This window comes from Eumetopias jubatus, unplaced genomic scaffold, assembly GCF_037043125.1.
Source record: "Eumetopias jubatus isolate StellerSeaLion01/CBP00866 unplaced genomic scaffold, mEumJub1_p1.0 scaffold_14, whole genome shotgun sequence".
Taxonomy (NCBI): Eukaryota; Metazoa; Chordata; class Mammalia; order Carnivora; family Otariidae; genus Eumetopias; species Eumetopias jubatus.
Window position 1 is genome coordinate 93471216 of NW_028274820.1, and position 22865 is coordinate 93494080.

General features: G+C 42.5%; 1 protein-coding gene across 1 annotated transcript in view; it reads right to left on the reverse strand.

Annotated features, from left to right (window-relative positions):
* Positions 1-22865, reverse strand: part of KIAA1549 (KIAA1549 ortholog) — a 142473-nt gene that overhangs the window by 18287 nt on the left and 101321 nt on the right. Inside the window, exons 17-21 of the mRNA XM_028106217.2 lie at positions 21816-22021; positions 19970-20193; positions 18852-19005; positions 13062-13379; positions 2655-2701 (exon numbers count right to left, since the gene is read on the reverse strand). Of these exons, the coding sequence (XP_027962018.2) occupies positions 2655-2701; positions 13062-13379; positions 18852-19005; positions 19970-20193; positions 21816-22021 (949 nt within the window). The remainder of the gene's footprint in view (positions 1-2654; positions 2702-13061; positions 13380-18851; positions 19006-19969; positions 20194-21815; positions 22022-22865) is intronic.

A 22865-nucleotide genomic window follows, 5' to 3' on the forward strand; every position in this document is an offset into this window, starting at 1 on the left:
CTTGACTATCTAGTGAGATTAAATCTGAGACGCTTTACATTTTTAATGCTATTTTGTACAGTATATTTTGTCTGTTGTTCATAAACAGAAATAAAACAGATTTTTGTATGCTGATCTTATATCCAGCTATTTTGTAATTTATCTATCTTGCTAAATTCTCTTAGTTCTAACTTATGTGTTGACATTTGAGGATTTTCTACTTAAAAAATATATCATTTGAGAATAATAACAGTATTATTTCTTTCCTTGAATTCCTTAATATTTTTGTTTCTTTTTTTTTTTTTTTTTTTTTGCTTCACTACACCATCTAGACCCCCAGGACAATGCCGAATAGAGGTAATGGAAGCAGCTATCTTTGTCTTGTCTTGCTCCTATTCTCAAAAGGAGAGCTTTTAACATTTCAAAGTTAATTCATATTTGCTGAGATAACTGTTATCAGATTAGACAAGTTCACTTCTATTCTTTGTTTGCTAAGATCTTTACCATGAATGGATGTTGAATTTTATCAAATGCTGTATTTAGTGAAATGAGATTTCCCTCATTTATTCTCCTCAAAGTAGTGAATTGGATTGCTTGATTTTTCAAAATGTTAAATTACCCTTGTATTGTTGGAATAAACCCAGGTTGGCTGTGATATGATATCCTCTCGAATACAATGCTGGGTATGTTTGCTAATATTTAGTTTCAAGTTTCTGCATCTATGTTCATGAGTATAACGCATGAACCCTTAATGTTTTCTTTCCTGCAATTTCCCTGTCCTTGTCATTCTTGATATCAAGGATATGCAGTCTTGGGGCACCTGGATGACTCAGTCAGTTAAGTGTCTGCCTTTGGCTCAGGTCCTGATCCCAGCACCCTGGGATCAAGCCTTGCATCAGGCTCTCTGCTCAGCAGGAAGCCTGCTTCTTCCTCTGCCTCTGCCTGCCCCTCCCCCTGCTTGTGCTCTGTCTCTCTCTCTCTCTCTCTCTGTCTTTGTGAGAAAAAAAAAAAAGGTTATGCAGTCTCAAAGAATGAGGTGGGGAGCATTCTGTTTTTATATTCTTTAGATAAATTTGTAGAACACTGGCACGTTTTTTTCCTTTGGTGTTTTTGGCAGAATTCACCATTGAAGCCCAAAGTTTTCTTTGTGGGGAGAATTTTAAGAATGATTTCAATTTTTTTAATAGTTATATGACAATTCAGGTTTTCTCTTTCTAGGAATTCTTCCATCCATCTTATTTTAAAAAAAAAAAATCAATTTAATTTATTTCTTGATAAACTACCCCCAACATGGGGCTCAAATTCACAACCCCGAGATCAAGGGTCACATGCTCACTGACTGAGCCAGCCTGGTATCCCAGAATTTTTCCATTTAAATTTTTTTTTTAAGATTTTATTTATTTACTTGAGAGAGAGAGAGAACTCGAGAGAGAGCATGAGAGAGTGAGCACAAGCAGGGGGTAGGGGTAGAGGGAGAAACAGACTCCCTGACGAGGGACCCTGGGATCATGACCTGAGCCAAAGGCAGACGCTTAACTGAGCCACTTTCCATTTTAAATTTCACAAAAATGTGTTCATAAAATCTCCTTAGTATCTGTAAAATCTTTTAAAAATCAGCCTTTTAAAAATCTGTCAAAATCTTTTTTGTTTCTGAAAGATCTGGATTAATGTGTCCTTTTACATTCTTCTTATTGATAACGATACACAGCTTACTTGATCAAGCTCTCCAGGGATTGATCACTTTTATTAGCTTTTTTCAAAGAACCAACTTCTAGCTTTGTCAATCTTCTCTATTATGCTACTTGTTTTTCTATTTCATTACTTTCTTTTTATTTATTTTATTTCTTTTTAAGATTTTATCTATTTGAGAAAGAGTGAGCGAGCGAGAGAGAGAGAGAGAGAGAGAGAGAGCACAAACAGGGGTAGAGGGAGAGGGAGAAGCAGACTCCCCTGCTGAGCAGAGAGCCCAACACGAGGTTCCATCCCAGGACCCTGGGATCATGACCTGAGCCAAAGGCAGACACTGAACTGACTGAGCCACCCAGGTGCCCCTATTTCATTAATTTCTATTATTTTTATCATTTCCTTCCTTCTACTTCCCTTAGGTTTAATTAGATGTTTTTTTTTAAACATTGAGATGGATGCTTAGATCACTGGTTTTCAGCCATTTTTCTTTTCAAATATATTTTGATTCATCTAAGGCATCAAAGTCCTCCCTAAGCATGCCTTGAGGTGTTATCCCATAACTTTCACTATGTTGAATTTTCAAGACTCCGAGCTCCATGAGTCTGTCCAAAGTTTTGCTCAGCTTCTCAGTCACCTCCTCTGGAATTAGCAGGTGCCCCTGGGAGAAAGTTTGCCCAAGAGGCAGGGCTCATCTCTCTGGATTTCCTGGATCTTGGCCCCATACCACTTCACTGTCCTATTAGCTATCTGGGTTTGGTTTTGTTTTATTTTTACATCTTGTCTAGCTTTTCCAATTGCCCTCAGCAAATTATCTAGTCTGTCATTACTGGAAGCAGACCTTAAATTCCACCTTTTTTCTCCTCTTCAGATTAGCCCAAGACAACACACATCATCTGCTCTAAATATTAGCTCAAAGAAGTGAGTTTACAAAATTTTTAAAAACAGCCTAGGTGAGGAAGTTCTAATGCATTTTCTCTTGAAAACTTTACCTTGGCAATGGGCCTGATGGGGGAGTCATTCCATAGTCTTCATATCTCTGGAAGAAAACCAAAAGAAGATAAAGATTAACATTCCACATTTATTAGAAAGTGACAACAGCAAACTTACAAATTTAGGCTTGCAAGATTAACTTTAAAGAGAATTATTTTCTCATAAAACAGTTGGCATGCCATTTAAGCATTCTGCCATTCAATAATGCCAGAAGTTTCAGCTTGGGGAACTGGGCTACTGGGCTTTAAAAAAACAGACAACTCATTTCCAGACCTTTCTTTCTTTTATAAAAAATATGAGTGACAGACAATCTTCCAGCATCTGTTCTTCCCTACAGGCTCATTCTCTACAAATCTGTATCTTCTGCTAAAAAGGTAGGCCTTCGTGGCCACACTTAGTACAAATGACTCTACCAACATGGGCCAAGATGGTCACCAGAGCCACTGGGTTTCCAGCAGCAATTCAAATATACTCACAAAACTAAAGTATGTGAGCACTGTACTGTGTTAATAGAACATTGTGAAAAGAGAACCAGAAATTAGAGAGACACTTAAAGATGAAGTTAGCACATTCAGTTTCTGAAAGTTTTCTGGTTCTAAGGAGGCCCAGCCATACTCCTGCCCTTATGTTCCATCCAGTGCCCCACAGCTTTCAATCAACTCTTTTTACTTGAGCTAATCTCAGCTACCCACGTGTTCTTTGGCTAGAACAATATCAATATGGCATCAGATTTAAAGAAATGTGTATCTATGTTGTGTTCCTCATGAAATCAACACATCCCGACCCTAACATTCATGGGACTCCTACTTCAACACTTCTTTCAACAGCTGTGAATCGCTATTTGGGAGTCAGATACCTCAACAGAGTGGTTACTCTGGACAGAGTCCATCCAACTGCAGTCAGCTTGAACCAACTGGTTGTCCAGGATCCAGAGCTCCCAGTGAAGTTACTAAGTCAGCCTTGCTTCTGGACCTGCTCTCATATTAGACATTTTTAAGCTGTCATTTAATGAATTAGTATTTTGTGGTAAGCGCTATGAGCACTAACTCTGGCCCCAGTAACAGCAACAAAGGCCTCACTACTCTATTTTATAGATGAAATCAACTCACAAGGAAGTTAAGTAATTTCCTCCTAATAAGTCTTTCTGACTCAAAAGACCAGCTTTTAACCACCATTGCACTGCATTGCCCATGGTTCCCAAACCAGATTTCCCCCTTGAATGAATTTCTACTTTATGAAGAAAAGGAGAGGCTTTGGAATCAAACAGACTAACCAAGCTACTCAACTTCCCTGGGCCTATTTCCTGATGCCAAGAAGGATAGAATGAACCCTATACCTCATACAGTTTGAAGGGATTATTACATGTGAAACTGTACTCAAATTACTTTACCTTCTGGCCCTCTCTGCTTCCATCCCCTTGGCAGAGGGAGGGAGAGGAAAACCTTGTAGAGTTCCCCAGCTGAGGTCAAACAGCCAAAGGGGATTATGGAAGAAGGGAAGAACAGAAGGAAAAGGAGTTTCAATTCCTTTTCAAATAATTAAAGGGAAATCTGAGACCAGATAAAGATTATTCACAGTGGCCCCTGTGTTTTTCAGCAGTCTGAATTTTTTAAACATACTCATGTGCAAAATAAAACAAAACAAAAAAAGATCAAAGTTTACATAACAGGATTTCAGGAAGTCCAGTAAGTGATAAACTAATAGAAAAACAGTGAAAACCAGCTGTTCACTCTACCTGTTTTGTTATTGTGGTATAAGGCATTTTAACTCTGTTGTAATCAGAAAAAGGAAGTGATTTTTCCAGATAATGCATGCGCCAATGAAAAAGATTAAAAAAAATCATAGACATAATGACAGGTGTTTACTTTAAGTGGGTCACATCTATTAAAACTTTGGGCAACACAATAGAATTTTAAAGTTTCAACCAGCGATGTCAAATAAAAATCCCATTTTAATGCATCCCTTCCTTCTATTCAGTATAAAACAGGTCAACAGAGCAAGAAAGCCATGTTAAATGGTTGGTGGAGTCTGGGATGGGTCTGCTTGTAAAATGTCCTGGTTCAGACAATCACACTTGGTACTTAGAAGACTGCTCCAGGGAGGTTAACTTTACTCAGGAAAGCAGAAATACCACCTATCAAGTGGCCTTCTCACCAATGCATAACTAACATCCTTACACTGGCAAAAAAAAAAAAAAAAAAAAAAAGACTAAAAAATGTCATTAGTTGGTAAATAAAGGTTCATGTGGTAACTGAGGACATCCTGAAATCTACATTATTGTAGCTTTTACGGTAGTCAGAAGAAGGGAATAAAGGATGATCAGGTTCCTCCTGGCAACAAACAGTAATTTATGACCAATTTATAAACATGATAAAATTATACTAGATATGCACAGATATAGCCAGTGATTCTGGTTTTCCACTAGATTAAACTGCTATCATCATAAAAACATGTAAGGGTAACATCAAAGGTCCATGATGAGAAAATCACTCAGTTAAGAGTATTTATAAAAATCTTGCTATGGATTTGAATTCTTGGTTAAGATGCTGGATTTAAGGCATTATCATGGAATTGTTCATCTCCAAAGCCTATGAACAATGAACAAATAATCAGTCAAAAATTATTGCTAAAATTCACCAGCAGAAACCAAACAAGCAAAGAAAGGAACAGATTCATGCCATAAACTGAGAAAACTAGCAGCCAAGGAACAAAAAAAGGACTATGGTTACATAATGGTAAAGTAATAAGAATAGCAATTCCTTTTTTAAAGTTCAAAGATGAGACGATAAAAGAACAGAATGAATGGAAATGGGAGACCACAGAATTGAAATAATTTGGGACCTAATTATTGGTGGAAATGATTTGAGGACTGAAACAATGCCATTATGACTCTAAGAAATCAACTAGCAGGGAAAAGAACAGATATGGCTCCAAATCAAATCAATGCCATAGAGAAAAGGCCCATGATAATCATAAAGAAGGCAGAGAAACCAGGACAATGTAGCTAAAGCCATTAGAGAATAAAAGCATAGGTATAGGAAACAAAGATGAGCCAACCTGAAGATAATTGGTATCTTCGACTCCAATAAAGAGAATAGAGTAAGAAAATTATTTCAGATATAAAAGCAAGTTTCCCTTAAGTGAATGAAAGAGCTGAATCTGAAGATGAAATGGACACTGGCTATTCACGGGGGGAAATTATTCAGAAAAACTGGCTGAGCGCCCAGAATTAGTTACGCTTCCTAGCAGGTAGGGTACATACATCCCTTACCAGGAAAGGGGGAATTAAGATGGCCACAGATTTCTTCACAGAACAATTCAGAAAGCATTAGGAACAGAGAGAAGTGACATATAGATGCCAGCAGCGAACAAGGTCTTGTCAGAAAGTGACAGAACTCTTCCTTTGCAAAACTCAAGATTAAGTCAAGCAGCTCCTGTAGGGTTCCCTCTGGGTGCTGAGTCCACCTGTCCTCCATAGGATGTATCTACTGTGTCAGCCTCTCCGCTCCCCAGCCTGCTCAACACCAATAAATGGCATTTTACATGTCAGCCACCACCCTCATATCCTACATTTAAGACTGGAGGCAGAGGGACAATCAGGAAGCTCTTGCAATGGTGGCGAGATATGAGGGTGGCTCCAACCCACGTAATGCAGAGGATTTGAGAGGAAGAATCTACAAAGCTGCAGCATGCTGAATTGACCCCAACTCCCTGTCCTTGCCCTTCAGTGTAGTCTACCATTTCAACTGCACCCTCTAATCTGTACATTTCTTGCCCCTTGTCCTTTCATCACATTTGCCTGAGAAAGCCCTACTCCCGGATCAATCCAACTGCCCGTTTTCTCCTTGTCTCCACCTGGGTACCCAACTGCTGACCAACAAAACTACAGAACTTTAATTTGTGCCACTATAATTTTGCGACAGTCATTCTCATCAGGGGCTTCAATGCCACTAAGTAATTATTCTTATGTCCCTAAAGGGTTTTCTTTCATTCTCTACAATAAGTATGCACAATCTCTGCTCTCCCTCAAATCTCTTGCCCTGCCACTCTTCACTCATTCTCAATAAATGACTCTGCTTTCTCCACTGTGAAAAATAGAAGCCACAACGAGATGGAAGGCCTCTCAACTTCCTGGCACCCGCTACAAACATGATTGTATCTGTACCCAACTCCTCCCTCCTCCTGCTATTAAATTGGAAGAAATACATCCCCTCATTTCTAAAGATAATGGACCCCCCTTCCTGTATCATCGAACTCTCCCCCTAGACTGGCTCGGTGCCATCAGCAATTAAACACACTGAGGCCATGAAGATTTTTATTCTCTGAAATCCATTCACTGCATCATGCTAGTTGGGGCCACCAACATCACTCACCAAGATTACTATGACAACTTCCTAAATGTCTCCCCACTTCTGGTCTTGCACTCTAACAAACAATTCTCCAGTCTAAAACGAGAGCAATCTGTCAAAAAGGCACACTGAATTATGTCTTTAGACTGCTCAAAATTCTTCAGTGTCTGGCCATTACCGTCAGGATGAGGGCTAGGCTCTACCCCTATCAGCTTCCTGCCTTTTCTCTCCTGCCTCATGTCTCACCACTTTTACTTCTCACTCTGTATTAGTCGCCCAGAACTAATTTCACTGTTAAGAACATTTTGGAGCAAAAATTTTAACAGCCTTATTTCATTATAATTGACACACAATTAACTGCACATATTCAAATATACAAACTGTTAAGTTTTGGCAAATGTTGGTACCCACACACCACGCTCATAAACCAGACAATGAACATATCCATCACCACCCAAGTTTCCTGGTGCCCCTCTGTAATCCCTCTGTCCCATACCCTTTCCCAAATTCACCCCATCCCTTGGCAACCACTGATCTGCTTTCTGTCACTATAGATTAGTTTGCATTTTCTAGAATTACATACAAATGGAATCATACAATATGCACTTTTTTTTGGTTGGGGGGATGGCTTCTTTCCCTCAGCATAACTATTCTGAGACCCAACCATGTTGTCATATGTATAAATAATTCATTCCTTTTTATTACTGAGTAGTATCCCACTGTATAAATTCAGTACCATTTTTGTTTATCTATTTGCCTGTTGATGTGCATCTGGGTTGCTTCCAATCTGAATCTATTACAAATAAAGCTGTCATAATGTACAAGTCTTTGTCTGGACATATGCTTTCATTTCTCCTCAGTAAATATTTCAGAATAGAATGACTGGGTCATAAAGAAGGCATAGGTTTAATTTTTTATGATATTGTCAAACTGTTTTTCAATAGGTTGTGCTATTTTACATTCTTATCAACAGTTTATAAAAGTTCCAGTTGTTCATGTTCTAATAGGTATATAGGGGTATCTCATGATTTATTGCACTTCACTAAGGACTAATAATGAGATTGAAGATCTCTCCATCTGGTGATTCTTCATATTTGTCTGCTTATTATCTGTATTTCTTCTTTGGTGACATTTGTGTTCAAATTCTTTCTTTTTTTTTTTAATCAGAGAGAGAGAGAGAGCACAAGCAGAGGGGATGGCAGGCAGAGGGAGAAGCAGGCTCCCCGCTGAGCAAGGAGCCCGATGTAGGACTCCATCCCAGGACCTTAGGATCATGACCTGAGCTGAAGACAGCCACTTAACTGGCTGAACCACCCAGACATCCCCCTTTCCCATTTTTTATGGGATTGTTTGATAATACGAATCTTGTTCAATTTATTGAGATTAGCTTTATGGCCCAGAATATGATCTATCTTGATAAATATTCCATGTACTCTTTTTTAAAGCCAATTTTTAAGTTTTAATTCCAGTATGGTTAACATAAAGTGTTATATTAGTTTCAGGTGTACAGTATAGTGATTCAACAATTCTATACATTACTCAGTGCTCATAAGTGTACTCTTTAATCCCCATCACCCATGTACTCTTGAAAGAATGTACATTCTGCTCTTCTTGGATAAAGCACTTTATAAATGTCAATTAGTTCAAGCTGAAAATCAGTATTAATTCAAGACTTGTTCAAGTTTTCTCTACCTTAATGATTTTCTATATACTCATTCTTTCAATTATTGAAAGTGTTGAAGTCTCTGCCTATAACTGTGGCTTTGTTTATTTCTGCATGCAGTTCTATCAGTTTTTACTTCACATATTTTGATACTCTGTCATACACACATAAACATTTAGGATTTTATGTCTTCTTGATGACCTGACCAATATAGTATTATGAAATGATCCTCTGTGTAATATTCTTTACTATGAGATCATTTGGGCTAACATTAATAAAGCCACTCCAGTTTCTTGTGATTAGTGTTAACACGGTTTATCTATCTCCACACTTTTTTTTTCTTTCTCCATACTTTTAACCCATTTGTGGATTTATATTTAATGTAAGTGTCTTGTGGGCAACAGATAATTGGATCTTGAGTTTTATTCCACTGATAATCTCTGCCCTATAATAGGAATATTTAGACCATTCATATTTAATGTGATTATTGATAGGGCTGAATTTAAATCTACCATCTTGGTGTCTGTTTTCCATTTGTCCCATCTGTTCTTTGTTCCCCTTTTCCTCTTTTTCTGCCTTCTTTTGGACTGCATACTTTTTTTTAAGATTTTATTTATTTATTTATTTATTTATTTATTTATTGGTGGGGGAGAGACGGAGAGCAAGCACGCAAGCTGGGGGAGGGCCAGATGGAGAGTGAGGGAGACAATCTCAAGCAGACTCTGCACTGAGCACAGAGCCCAACACCAGACTCAATCTCACGACCCTGAGATCATGACCTAAGCCAAAATCTAGAGTCAGATGCTTAACTGACTGAGTCATCATCCATGGGCCCCAAGACTAAGTATTTTTTATAATTTCATTTTTACTCTTTTGTTGGCTATTAACTATTACTCTGGAAGTTTTTTCATGGTTGCTATAGTTTATATTCTATATTTTTCACTCATCACAATCTACCTTCAAGTGCTATTATTTCACTTCATGTATGGTATACGAACATCAAAAGAGTGTACTTCTATTTCTCCTCTCTTGCCCTTTGTGCTATTGTGTTTTCATACATTTTACTTCTATATATGTTATAAACCCCATAATACACTGTCATCTTTTTGCCTTAGTAGCCAATTATCTTTTTTTAAAAATTGAAATAAAGAAAAAGTTTTTTTAAACTTTTTAAACTATATTTACATTTCTAGTGTTTTTCACTCATTTATGTAGATCCAGATCTTTATCTGGCATCATTTTACTTCTCCCCAAAGAATTTCCCATAACATTTCTTGTAATGAAAGTCTGCCAGTGATACATTCTTTCAGCTGTTGTGTGTCTAAAAAGTTTTGAAAGTTATTTTCAGCAAATAGAGAATTGACAGTTTTTTCCTTCAGTTCTTTAAAGGATTGTTTCACTGTCTTCTGGACAATGAGAATTTTGCTGTCATCCTCACCTCTGTTCCACTGCATTACAATGTGTAATTGTAATTTTCTCTGGATGATTTCAAAATCTTTATCAATTATTTTGAGCCATTTGATTATTTTTTTTGGTATAATTGTCTTCATGTTTCTTGTGCATAGGGGGTCATCAAACCTTGTGGATCTGAAGATTTATAGTTTCCATCAAATTTGAAAAACTTTTGGCCATTATTTCTTTAATTATTTTTTCTAACTCTCCCTCCCTCCTTCTGGGAACTCCAATTACATGTATATTTAGTCCACTTGAGGTTGTCCCCAGCTCACTAATGCTCTATTCATTTTGTTAGTCTACTTACTCTCTTTGTTTCATGTTGGATAGTTTTTATTACTATGTATTCAAACTTACCAATCTTTTCTTCTTCAATATCTAATCTGTCACTAATCCCATAAGTATATATTTTATCTCAGACATTATAGTTTTCATCTCTACATTAATTTGTATCCTTTAACGTCCTCAATGCCTCTAATTAATACATTCAATCTTTTCTCTAGCTTCTTGAACATATGGAACTTCATTATAACTATTTTTTTTTTTAATCCTTGTCTACTAGTTCTGTGTCATTTTCCTGTCTCTGCTTATCCGGTTAGTTTTGGTTGGATTTCAGACATTATTAATTTTACTTTGTTGGATGCTATATATTTTTGTTTTTTTATAAATATTCTTGAGCTTTGTTCGGGTTCACATATTGTTTTTATGCTATTAGGTAGAGCTAGGGAAGCTTTAATCTGTGGCTCATTTTGCCCCACCAGTGAAGCAAATCAATGCTCCTTCTGAGTAATCTAACTGGTGCTCCATGAATTATGCAGCTTTCTACTCTGGAAGGAAATGAACTGTAATAATCAGCTTGGGCTGTCATAACAAAATACCACAGAGTGTGTGGCTTCAACAACAGAAATTTATTTTCTTGCAGTTCTGTAGGCCAGAAAGTCCAAGACCAAGGTTCCGGCAGGGTTTTGTTTATGGTGAGAGCTCTCTTTCTGCCTTCTAGACAGCCAAACTTCTTAGTGTATCCTCAGATGGCAGAGAAAGGGTGCCAGTTCTATCAGATCAGGATTCCAAACTTATGACCTCATTTAACCTTAGTCACCTCCTTAAAGACCCTAGCTCCAATATAGCCACACGGGGTTTAGACTTCAACATTTGGATTTGGGGGATACACAATTCATTCTACAGTAGGAACTTATTTCCACACCTGTGTGAGCTCTGAGGACTGTTCCCTCTAATCTTTTTAGGTGGTTCTTTCCCCAGTCTTAGGTAGTTTCCTCATACCCTTAAACTGGTCAGTACTCAGGTGAAGAGTCTCTGCAGATCTCTAGAATTCTCTGCTTTCTTGTACTCTCTGTTGTGAAATCTACCTATCTTTTGCCCTCCAGTCTCCAATTCTGTCTTTCTCAACTCAGAATACTGCGCTCTGCCTGAGGTCTTCCTCCCTGCACCACAGCTAGAAACTCTCTCAAGATAGTAAACTGGGACATGTAAAGAGCTCAACTCATTTCTCAATGATCCCTCTCCTTTGCTGCCTAATGCCCAGGATTGTGAAAACCCATATATTTGTATGTGTGTATGTATATATATATATATTTTTTCCCCCTTCTTGTTACTTTAGTTGTTTCTGGAAGGAAGGTAATCCAACCTTGTTCCTCCATCTTGTCCAGAAGAAGTTTGTACTGGGCACTTTTAATTCTGTCTCTGCCATGTTTTTCTACCGCAACCATTAATTAACCTTCAGACTTCCACCTAGATGCCATTTTATCTACAAAATCCTTCTAAACACCTCACAGCTCAGGTAGGTGCTCCCTAGCTGTACTTTCCCCCTGCCAAGGCACCCACCACACAGTTTTAAAATTACTGCTTCAATTGTCCACATACCCCCTTGCCATAATGCAGAAGTTGGAGTTGTGCAGTGCACACACAGCAGGTACTCCATAAATCTACCTGGATTAATAAACAAATGAAAGAAACTTAAAGTGAAGAGACAGCAGCTGAAGCCACATTCACTGTATCAAAGAATTTGTTGTATATCATCCATTTCCTTAAAGATTATAAACTACCAGTTATAAATATGAAGTATTTAATATTTATAGTTATAACATTAAAAACTGTTAGGTAGAGATGGATGGTATTTTCCCCACATGGTAGCAGTTATTAAAGGAAACAATCTATTACTAACCACATACTTTGAAAATTCAAACCAATTTCAGAGATAAAGATTCCTTTAACATGTGTTCACTACCACCCAATTTCACCTTAATGTGTGTAACAAAATCAGAGGACCCAGTATAAACACTCCTTGAGAAACCGGGTCTAATTAACTTCCCTCCAGCATCAAATGTTTTAGTCCAATCATCCAATCTGGAATTAGCAAAAAAATATTTAATGTTACATCCTTCAGTTTTACTTCTTCCCCCATATTTTGAGAAGGCACATTTGAAAGGACTGATGGAATATGAAAAAAATAAAGGATAATAAAGGAAGATGAAATCCTGAAATGTTAAGTCCTAAGATGGAAACTTGATATTTGAAATGGTTGTCCTTGCCTGCCTGTGGGCTAGCTGCCTATAATCCTGGAGCCTCGAGAACCGCTCCAGTCCCAGGTGGCCTTCTAAGCCCAATGATTTGGTACATTCTAAACTGTACCTTTTGTAAAGACATCAATGAGAATATGCTTTGACAGTTGCCCCACCTCCATTTCACGACACTGAAGGGAACCCAGGAAGAGACTCCCATAAAATACCAGAGTTGCATAAAAGGATGCTTCCAACATTAAGAATTAACTCAGGAGAAAATGATGAAAACTGAGGTCTCTCGGCCAAGCTTTAATTCTGATCAAATGAATTCAGTATTATTGTAGTGATTCTGAAATTGAGGAAGTCAGGCAACAAAATTCCAACATCTGGCCCATGAGAGAATTCTAGAAGGCCAGTACTTACGTTACACGGGTTGTTGGCCGTCTGAGCAGAGCTGTAGAAGGATCCCCATTGGGTCGCTCGCCTCTCATCCCGGGAAGGGGTGCTGTTCACAGGCAGGACGGCTGGGACCCCAGGGCCTGCGACCGCAGCACTGGCAGGCTGGCTGCTGGGGGCCACGAGAGCAAAAGCATCATCCAGGAGGGAGTGCATGGTCTGGCGCGCCTCCTCGATTGACGGTTGGGGTGGGATGTACTGGGAGGCTGGGAAGGGCAGGCCTGGATACCTCCCCAGCTCAGCAGAGGATGGGGTCTGCACATCGGCCGGGAGATCGGGATCGGACTACAGCAAGGCAAACAGCAAAGGGAACAAGGATCAGATGTGAGCTTCTATGGTGACTCGAAAACAAAACTACAGGGCCAAAATGCAGTTTAACAATTTTCACTGACATTGAGGAAAAAGTTTACCGTAAGAATTTTTTAAATAACAGCTATGGGATGGCAGTGGCAGAGGGAGCTTGAATTAGGATGAAAGAAAAATGTGAAAATAGTCAACAATCATTTGGCCAGCAAAACTCAACCAGTTATCTGAAATGCATTTCAATACCTGCAAGTATGTATTTTTATTAAATACCCCTAAGGAGCCAAAAACTGTCTCAGAGTCTTATATACTAAAATACCGAGTCAACTTTCCACAGATACCAAAAACTAAAGCAGTCTATTGACTCTAGGAAGAAAAAGTCACCCTACACACCCCCCAGAAGAGATCAAAGTCACCGCCACAGTGCACCTATGTGTATACAAACAACTTTAATACTTACTATAACAACTGATTATATTGGTAAATAGAGAGTGCTTATTCAGAAACCACGTCTTTCAAATGGCGCTACCTCTGAATAACATGAGTCACCCAGAAAGGTTTAAATTATATTCTATACCTACTGTCGAAGAGACAGGGATATAAGTAACAATTAAGGTTTCTTAAAAATCTTATTTCCTGATACTGCTTTATGAGCAAAATGCTGTCGTAATATACACAAGAGACAAAAGAGGAAACCGATGTAGGAGGAGGCCCTCCTGGTGTCAGTGGCGCCGGAAGCGCGTCATCACTGTTACTGCCAGTGACGCCCTGAAGAGAAGCGGCTCTGCACGAGGGGCTGGTGATCCTGTGCCCTCCATGAGGAAGGGTGGGCGCCTTGTATCCAGAATGCTTTGCTCGTCCAACTGGCCCAGTTTAGCTCAGCGGCTTGGATCACCCGACTTAAGGGGCCAAAGGAGACATTCCTGTCTGTATTGATGTTTGGATCAATGACTCTTTTACAAAGAAAAGTCTCTGTTCCACAGATACCTCCTTACTCTCAGACAACTGTCTAAAATGCTTCCGCATGGGGCGCCTGGGTGGCTCAGTCGGTTAAGCGGCTGCCTTCAGCTTGGGTCATGATCCCGGGGTCCTGGGATGGAGCCCCACATTGGGCTCCCTGCTTGGTGGGAAGGCTGCTTCTCCTTCTCCCTCTGTCTGCTGCTCCCCCTGCTTATGCTCTCTCTTTCTCTGTCAAATAAATAAAATCTTTAAAAAAAATAAAAAATAAAATAATACAGTGCTTCCTCATGATTAGGTCCTGTCCAACAGATGATCATTATTATTCACGCCAGCATTGAACACTGAAGGGCAGCAGCTGTTTAACCCCAGACAGACAGAAAACCACACTACGGCCTGGCATGCCGCACATGGCCCGCAGACCTGTTTCGCTTGGCCTGTGCAGTCTGAAAAGAGCCAGTATTTCTTAAAACCTGAAAATTTTATACTAAAGCTCAGATTTCTGGATTCTCTCGGCAGACTCTGAAGCTGTGGCATCACCAGGCCCTGACTCCTCCACAGAAACCACGGCCCTTGAGCCATGACCACCCTCCTGAGGTGGGGCTGGCGCCCTTCCCCTCCCAGCAGCAAGTGGGTGGCCTCGCTGCCACGGACAGGACACCCTGGTCCCGGAAGTCTCTTTCCTTAAAACTGGGCTATCGCAGGAAAGGTTCTACTAAATGACATCTGTCACCTAGGGATTCTAAGCAAGGATTTGGAGCCCCAAAGGGCTCTTGGATCTGTGACAGAGCCCTGGAAGAACTCTGTGGCCCTTTCCCTGTGAGGTGGATAAAAGGTCGGTGCACAGGCCCTTCTCCCGTTCTTGGGTTTTCCTGGGGAGTAGAGAGGGAAGACTGAAGCCAGGAGTGTGTCACCAACCTAACAGTCCACAGTAGAGCAAAAGGAAAAGTGTCTCTGTAAATACATCCCACTGGTAAGTGAAAGGGTCTCTCCAAAGACAGAAGCGATGCTCCTGGTGGTTCCAGTAAATGGCTAGGTAGCTGTTCTTCAAAAAAAAAAAAAACAAAAAAGAAAGCAAGAAAGCAACAACCGGCCCAAAATGGAGTCATTGCCCCCAGAGAGCAAAGCAAGACTTGACCGCACTTTCAGCCTCTCCCAAGAATGTGACCTTTAACCGGTCAATCTGGAAATTCCTGATCAGCACGAGTGAGGTAATCTGCACAACAGACCCCCTCCCCCCTTTCCCCAAAGAAAGGTGACCTTGCCTGAAACAATCCACTCTTTGTTAGAAAACTTCCTTTTCTGCCCCCCCTTCGGTCTATAAAAACTTTCCATTTTGTACCACCCCTCGGAGCTCCTTTCTACTTGCTGGGTGGGATGCTGCCTGATTCATGAACTCCTGAAGAAAGCCAATGAGATCTTTAAATTTACTCAGCTGAATTTTGTTTTAGAACACTGCACGGCAAGGAAGCGAGCGTGCGGCCACATAAAAAACTGCAGGCCCGAACTGAGATTCCAATGGTTTTAACTTTTACAGCAAGAAATACACTGTGAAGCTGTGAAGACGGGACTCATGAATCCTGCCAAGAAGGCAAAGAGCTACGGAGCCATGACATCATAGCTTCCAGTTCTTTCTACCTCTAACAGGCTCCTCGTTTGGGAGGCTCCACTACCAGCACCTTGCAGGCCAAGAAGAGGTCTTGTTCATTCTTCTATATCCCAACACCTGCACAGTGTTTCACAGATAGGTGGTACTGAATAATAAATGGGTAACAGTGGTCTATGGACGTTAAGATTTATCCAGAATCCCCGTTGGAATTTGAATTCCGCTCTCTTGAGTCTCAGTCTGATAGCTTCATTATTGGTCAATTTGTTTCCTTTGTAAAGATATGCATCCACCTATCATTCCTGAGAAATACATAGGAAGTTTTTGTTTTGTTTTTTTTACCTTCAGTCATCAGAGAGGATGTATGATCAGATACCCTGACTGGCCGAGGACAGTCTCAGCTTATGCCTGCTGTCCCAATATAATCATTAATAGAACCTTCTATCACGCTCCCAGGTGTCAGGTTTGGATGATAAATTAGATCAGGGGTATACAAACTTTTTCCGAAAAGGGCCAAATGGCAAATATCGTAGGCTCTGAGTCATACAGTCTCTGTTGCTCTGTTATGGAAGTCTACCACTCAGCGAGAACAGCCAGAGAGAACACGCAGATGAACGAGCATGACAGTGTTCCAATAAAACGTCACAGAAACTGGCCGCTAGCCGGATTTGGCCTGAGGGCCACAGTGTGCTGAGGCCTGAATTATAATGGTAACCCCTAGCTGCCAAGAAATACAGGAATATTTCTTTTGCCCTAGGAGAACAGAGCTCATAAGGAGAAAATATTTTGAGGGTGAAGTGTAAAATTCAAGAAAAAACATGTATGTGTAGTAAAATCTTCAAAATGAAATACTACCTAAGAAAAAGTGAGTTCCCCAAAAAGGCATTATCTTTGAGAGCATGTGTTTTAGAATTTTTATAGAAAGTAAAAAGTCCATCTGAGAAAAATTTCATTTTAGGGAATCTCTGAGAAATGAAGCCAGCTGACTGAGGTGGTGCTCTCCAGGGCAGGGTTTATTTCCACCAGCTTTCGGAGGAACCTCTGCACTTGCTGCTGAGAAAAAAAAGCAAGAAGCGAAAAGACGATCCAGGCCCCCCCTGAAGGCGGCCTGATTTTGGATTACTGATGAAGACAAATGGAGAGATCAAGGGGAAGACACAAGACCCAATGGCATCAGATGACAGAACTAAGGGGTTCTTCAGAAAAAAAAAAAGAGGGGACAGAATTGAAATAGCACTGGTGCAGATTTTCTTTGAGGGAATGAGCCCTGGCTGGCTAGGGAAGTAAGGGGGTTGGGGGGAAGGAATGCCCCCTTCTTCTAGTCATTGGTTTCACACATCAGGCCTGCAAGTCCCGGGAGGAGACAAAAGCCAAACAAGTGAACATCCTGGGGAGCTAAGGGGACAGTCCTCCCAGATGAAGCCAAACACCACAGACGCCCAGACAACCACCTGTCCAAAGCACAACAGCAGTACAAGAGCTCCATCTGCTGTAAGAACTGCCGGGACCAGCTCCCCTATCTTAGGAACTCAAGTCACAGCCTTCCAAAACAGCCCGAGTCAGGAGCAAAGCAGCTGAGTCTGTACAACCCTGCACCCCTCTGGGACTGCACCAATCCTCATAAACAGGCGCGGCCAGTCTTTAGGACACTAGAAATACAGGAAGTTGCCAAGGAAAAGTCTGGTTCTTTCAGATGACCACGATTCAATGATATTTAGCCCCAATGTCAGTGTGGTGTTTGGCAGATTTGTATAATCAGGTTTCACATCTTTCAGGGTTAGTTATTTGTGTAATTAGGAGACAATGGCTAAGGGTACACAAGCTCTATCCAAAGTGATCACGTACATCACAAACCCCTTCTCCAAGGATGTGGGTTTGTTTTGTTTTGTTTTGTTTTTCCTCTTGCTAATTTCTCTCTAAACAAGGATGCCTCTGGGCTCCCTGCTCAGCAGGGAGTGGGCTTCTCCCTCTGACCCTCCCCCCTCTCATGCTGTCTCTCTCTCATTCTCTCTCTCAAATAAATAAAATCTTAAAAAAAAAAAAATTTTAAACAAGAATGCCTCTGTGTATCTCTGGAAGGAGGAAGGGGTCTTGTGCCATGAGCCAGGCCTGCCCCAGCACAAGGCTACCGGTGTCCACTGTGTGTCTGGCACTGCTAGAGTCAGCCACATCTGGAGCTCCCTCTCTGTCTGGGGGTGTCTCGCAGACCCGTGGGGAGGCGGGCCCTTTCTTCCCTACTCAATGGGGTCTGTGTATGTGTGCCTTAAAGCCATCAATATCTGCCTTGAGCACTTCAAGCAGTTCAGAGTGGGCCCCTTTCCATTTGAAAACAAAAACACCCAATTCTGTATTTTTTAATTTCCATTAAGCTTTTTCTTCCATTAAAATTATACACGTACACACACACACACACACACACACACACACACACACACACAAAATACCTTCTTAGCACTCCAGGAACAGAAGGGAGAGACAAAACCCTAAATATCCTTCCTATTACCAAGAAACCCAAACAACTCTCTGACCAGGGGAAGACAAAAAAAAAAAAAAAAAGAAAAGAAAAAGAAAACAAACTTCTGTTTCCCAGTTAACCTCAAGGAGGACCCATCCCGAAGCATACGACAGCAGGACTTGCACACAGAAAGGACCGACACAAGAGTTACATTTCCAGGGGCTCACTCAGCAGCCTGCTGGTCTCTGTGACTTACGTCTCCCCTCAAAGGAGCAGCCCACCGGCCCCCTCCCCCCACGCCTCACGGCCCAGCTGGCCCTGGAGTGTCAGTCATCTGGCAACACGACAGCGCAGGGCCTTGGCCACCACTGTTCACTCTCCTTCCCCTAAGAGCCACCCCACCCTGACCCCAGAAGCGAGAAGCAGCATTACGTACTGGGCAACCAATGTAGGCGGAGTTGTGGACACCGGGGGGCCTTTTGTAAGTGCCATCGCTGTCTGTGGTGATGAGTCTGTCCTTCTCAGCATCTCCGGGGCAGCCATTGACCTGGTGTTTCCGGCGTGGTTTGGGAGATCGCTTTATCCTGGAGCTTCCGGGGTGGGGTGGGGGTGGGGTGGGAAGAGGTTATCTTCATAGGAAATAAACCTTCCTGCCAGTAGCTTATCAACTAAACACTAAGTATTTTCTGAGCATCTGGGATGTGCTGGCCACTGTGGTAAACACCCCACAGGATACAAACAATGTGTAAGACACAGACTCTGCTACAAGAAAGCCACAGTCTACCTGAGCATATTAAGTGCATGGAACAACAGGGAATCATGTAAGGTAATAAAATACCATGACTTTTTTTCAGACATTCAGAAAAGGGTAAGGTCAGTGTGACCTACTGATACCGTGGCTGGCTATAGGGCCTGAACTGGGTCTTAAAAAGCAAGTACGATCTGCAGAGGAGGAGGGATATGGGGAGAGGGTGTGAGGTGCAGGCACCAGCATCCTGAGGGCCAGAAACAGGAAGCAGACGAATGTGGGTGGGGGGCGGAATGAGGGGACCAGCTAACGGGGAGACACTGTCTACACTGCCGGGCGGTGGAAAGCAGACAGAATGGAGAGGCAGGGCCCCGCCTGTTACCGGAGCGCAGGTTCCACATGGCAGGTAACCAAAGCCATTACAGGTCTTGAACAGAGCAAGACACAAATGAGAGCAGTGATGAGAGAAAACGCATGCGCCTTAGGACAGGGGTCCGGAAGACCAAGAGACCAAGACTCTGAGGGCAGCTGTGGGAAAAGAAATGGACCTGCCCACCCAGAGGAGGGGAAGGTACTGGGAGTGAGAGTGGGAGGGGGGGAGACGGAGGAGGGAAACCAGGGGGGAACCATCTGAGAAAGAAAGGGCGACTGCCATTTTCAACTAGCTGAATTCGAGGAGGCAGAGTAAACCCAGGCATAAGGGGCAAGAGGAGAGGCAGGGTGGTGAATGAGAGCAGCCGGAGCAGGAGCACAGCCGTGGGCGCCCCCACAGGCAAACCTCGGGGAGCCCTGCTCGGGACGCGCACCTCTTCCTGGGCTCTATGAACACCGAGGGCACGCTGGCCGTGGGGTCCAGGATCTTGTCGATCTGCATCTGCGCCCTGCGGTACACACGGTGCCGCTCACGCGTGTCGCCCGAGGACAGGTCGTCCACCACCGGAAACTCGTAGTGCCCGCGGCGCTTGGCGCGGAGCCGGATCTTGTTCCGATGGTGCTCGATCTCGGACTTGTGCCGCAGCGCCGTCTGGATCTGCACGGCCGAGGGAAGACAAGGGAGATACATGGAATGTTCCCGAAGGGGCCCCCCCTGTGGAGAGAGCATCTTGGGAAGGCGTTTCCTTTCCCCCAGATGGCCCTCACAGGCTCCCGGGAGGCCCCAAAGGGGGAGACATGGACAGCCACACACACACACGGGGACAGAGAACCTGCCATCAGCTACGGGCGGGGTCCCGTAGCCCACGTATGCATCAAATACTACATTTTAAAAAGAGAGTAAAAGAAAAACAGAGATGTACGCTAGCAAGCTGTGGGGCCACAGGCCTGGTGAGCATACTCCCTTCTTTCCTTCCGGCACACGGAGAATCCACTTTAGGGTGCTTACGCATGGTAAGCACGGAGGCACATGCAACTCGAGATGCAGGAGACAGGTCTAGGTTAGGCCGGGGGCTGTGCAGGGCTGGCGCTCCCCAGCAAAGGTGAGCAGAGGCAGTGCACACCATCCTAAACCCACAGTGCACATTCTTAGCAAAAGAAGGAAAGACCGTTAAGAACTCTTGATAGGACTTCTGTAAGATGATCTACTTTAAGGATCACCTTTAAAGCGGGTAGGGGGTTGCAACTATACCAATTTCCTACTACTTCACCCTGGCAGAACTCACAACAGTAGCAGGTGTTTCTTAGAGGCAGGAAATGGACAGACATGGAGCTGCCTTATGTGCAATCCTAAATGGCCTTTGGGCCACTCATTGTCCGGCCCAGGTCAAATCTCTCAAGGTCAAGTTAACAGTGACTTGGACTGGCCTTCTAGTTACCAAAATCTCAGGAGAGAAGTGGATCTAACTCACTCTTCCAGGATTCACTGGAGTCAGATTTTACTAGGTGTTACTAGATCCTTAGGGCCAGAGTAGATCTATCAGGGATCACAAAGTCTACAGTGGTCCTAAGATCACCCCAGGTTCAAAGGTTCATTAGGAAAACTCATAGGACTCAGCAGTTAGTCCCATTTATTATAGCAAAAGGATGCAAATCAAAATAAGCAAAGAGAAATGGCATGTGGGGTGAAGTCCGGAGGAAACCAGGAGCAAGCTTACAGGAGGCCTTCCCCAGGGGAGCCACACAGAACAATGTTGCTTCCTTCCTCCAGCAATGAGTTGTGATGACACATGTGAAATGTCCACCAAGGAAGCCCATTGGAGATGCAATGCCCAGGATTCGTCCTGGGGGCTGGTAAAACAGGCTCCCTCTGCAGAGCATGTGCCAAAATTCCAGAGTGCCAGAAGGAAAAGAGATGTTCAGATAAGTCATACTGTTTGCATAAACAATCTGGGCACAGTGAGCCACTCTGTTCTGGGAATAATGGGAATGTTTCTGAAACGTAAGTTCCCAAACATCAGCCAAGGGCCATCGCAGGACTTCTGAAGGATAGGAGGCTCGGGTTTGCTATGTTAACTCTCTGCATGTCTGCCGTACACCTAACGGTGTCCTTGAACGGCACTGGATCTAAACAAAAACTCAGCTTGATATTTAAAATGACGAATACTTGTCAGCAGCTCCTACCTTTAGCAATTTCCACCTGTTTTTAAGCAGTGACCAAATCAGAATATGATTTTTTTTTTTTTTTAATAAATGGACTTCTTAAAAAAGAGCAAATACCTCCTTGTTAATTTTGTTGCTTTCTGCCACCCGGTCAGCCAGTACGGGGTGCTGAACCGGAGGGGCAGGGATGGGCTGCATGGCGATCAGCTGTATCTTACTGGGAACCCGCCTGCTGGCCTCCGAGGACCGGGACAGCCTGTCCACATGCTCAAAGATGGAGGCTGACGAGTGCTGCTCGTTCCCCGAACTGGGCGGCGGTGGCCCTGGAGCAGAAGGAGAAGCAAAAGCATAAATAAATAAAGCCATCCTGAAGAAACAGCAAATAATCAATCGTCATGCTACTTGGTGCCCAAACTTGCCCTGTTTTGTCTAAAGGCGTTTCAAAGTCTTCAGGAGGGGAAGGGAAAGCGCAAGCGCTGCGCAGTGAGTCACTAAGCGGCTTGCAGAATGTTTAAGTTAACACTGACAGCAGCTGGGAACTTCCGCTCTCATTTGGAGAGATATAAACGTAGTCACCGAGGCAGTTATACTGGGGAAAAGACAGAAGATGAGGGGAGTGTGGACATGCAGACACTGAACACGTCTGGCCTTTCAGTTCTGATGCACGAAGAAAACCAAGGTGAAGAGCCTCGAGGAGAAAAAGCTGCTGTCTGCGGGGCATTCATTCCAACTTGAAAAAAAGAAGAGTAGTACCCTTAAAAATGGCTGTGGGGGGGGGGGCTGGGTGGCTCAGTTGGTTAAGCATTTGCCTTCGGCTCGGGTCATGATCTCAGGTCCTGGGGTTGAGTCCCATGTTGGGCTCCTGCTCTCCCGCTCTCTCTCAAATAAATAAATAAAATCCTTTTTAAAAAATGGTCAAGAGGGGAAACTGTATGGCATGTATATTTTACTACCTGGAACATGTCAGAAAAGTAATCAGAACTTCAAAAAAGAAAACAGAGATTGGATCTTGGTGTAATGGGTGATTTTCTCCAATTTCCTGCATTTTCTCTAGTGAGGATGTTCTTTAACGAGTATGACTTTTACGGTAGAAATAATCCCAATAAACTTTACTTTTATAAAGGCAAAGAGCGAGAGATGCAGAAGGGCTAAAGAGATGGAAAGAGC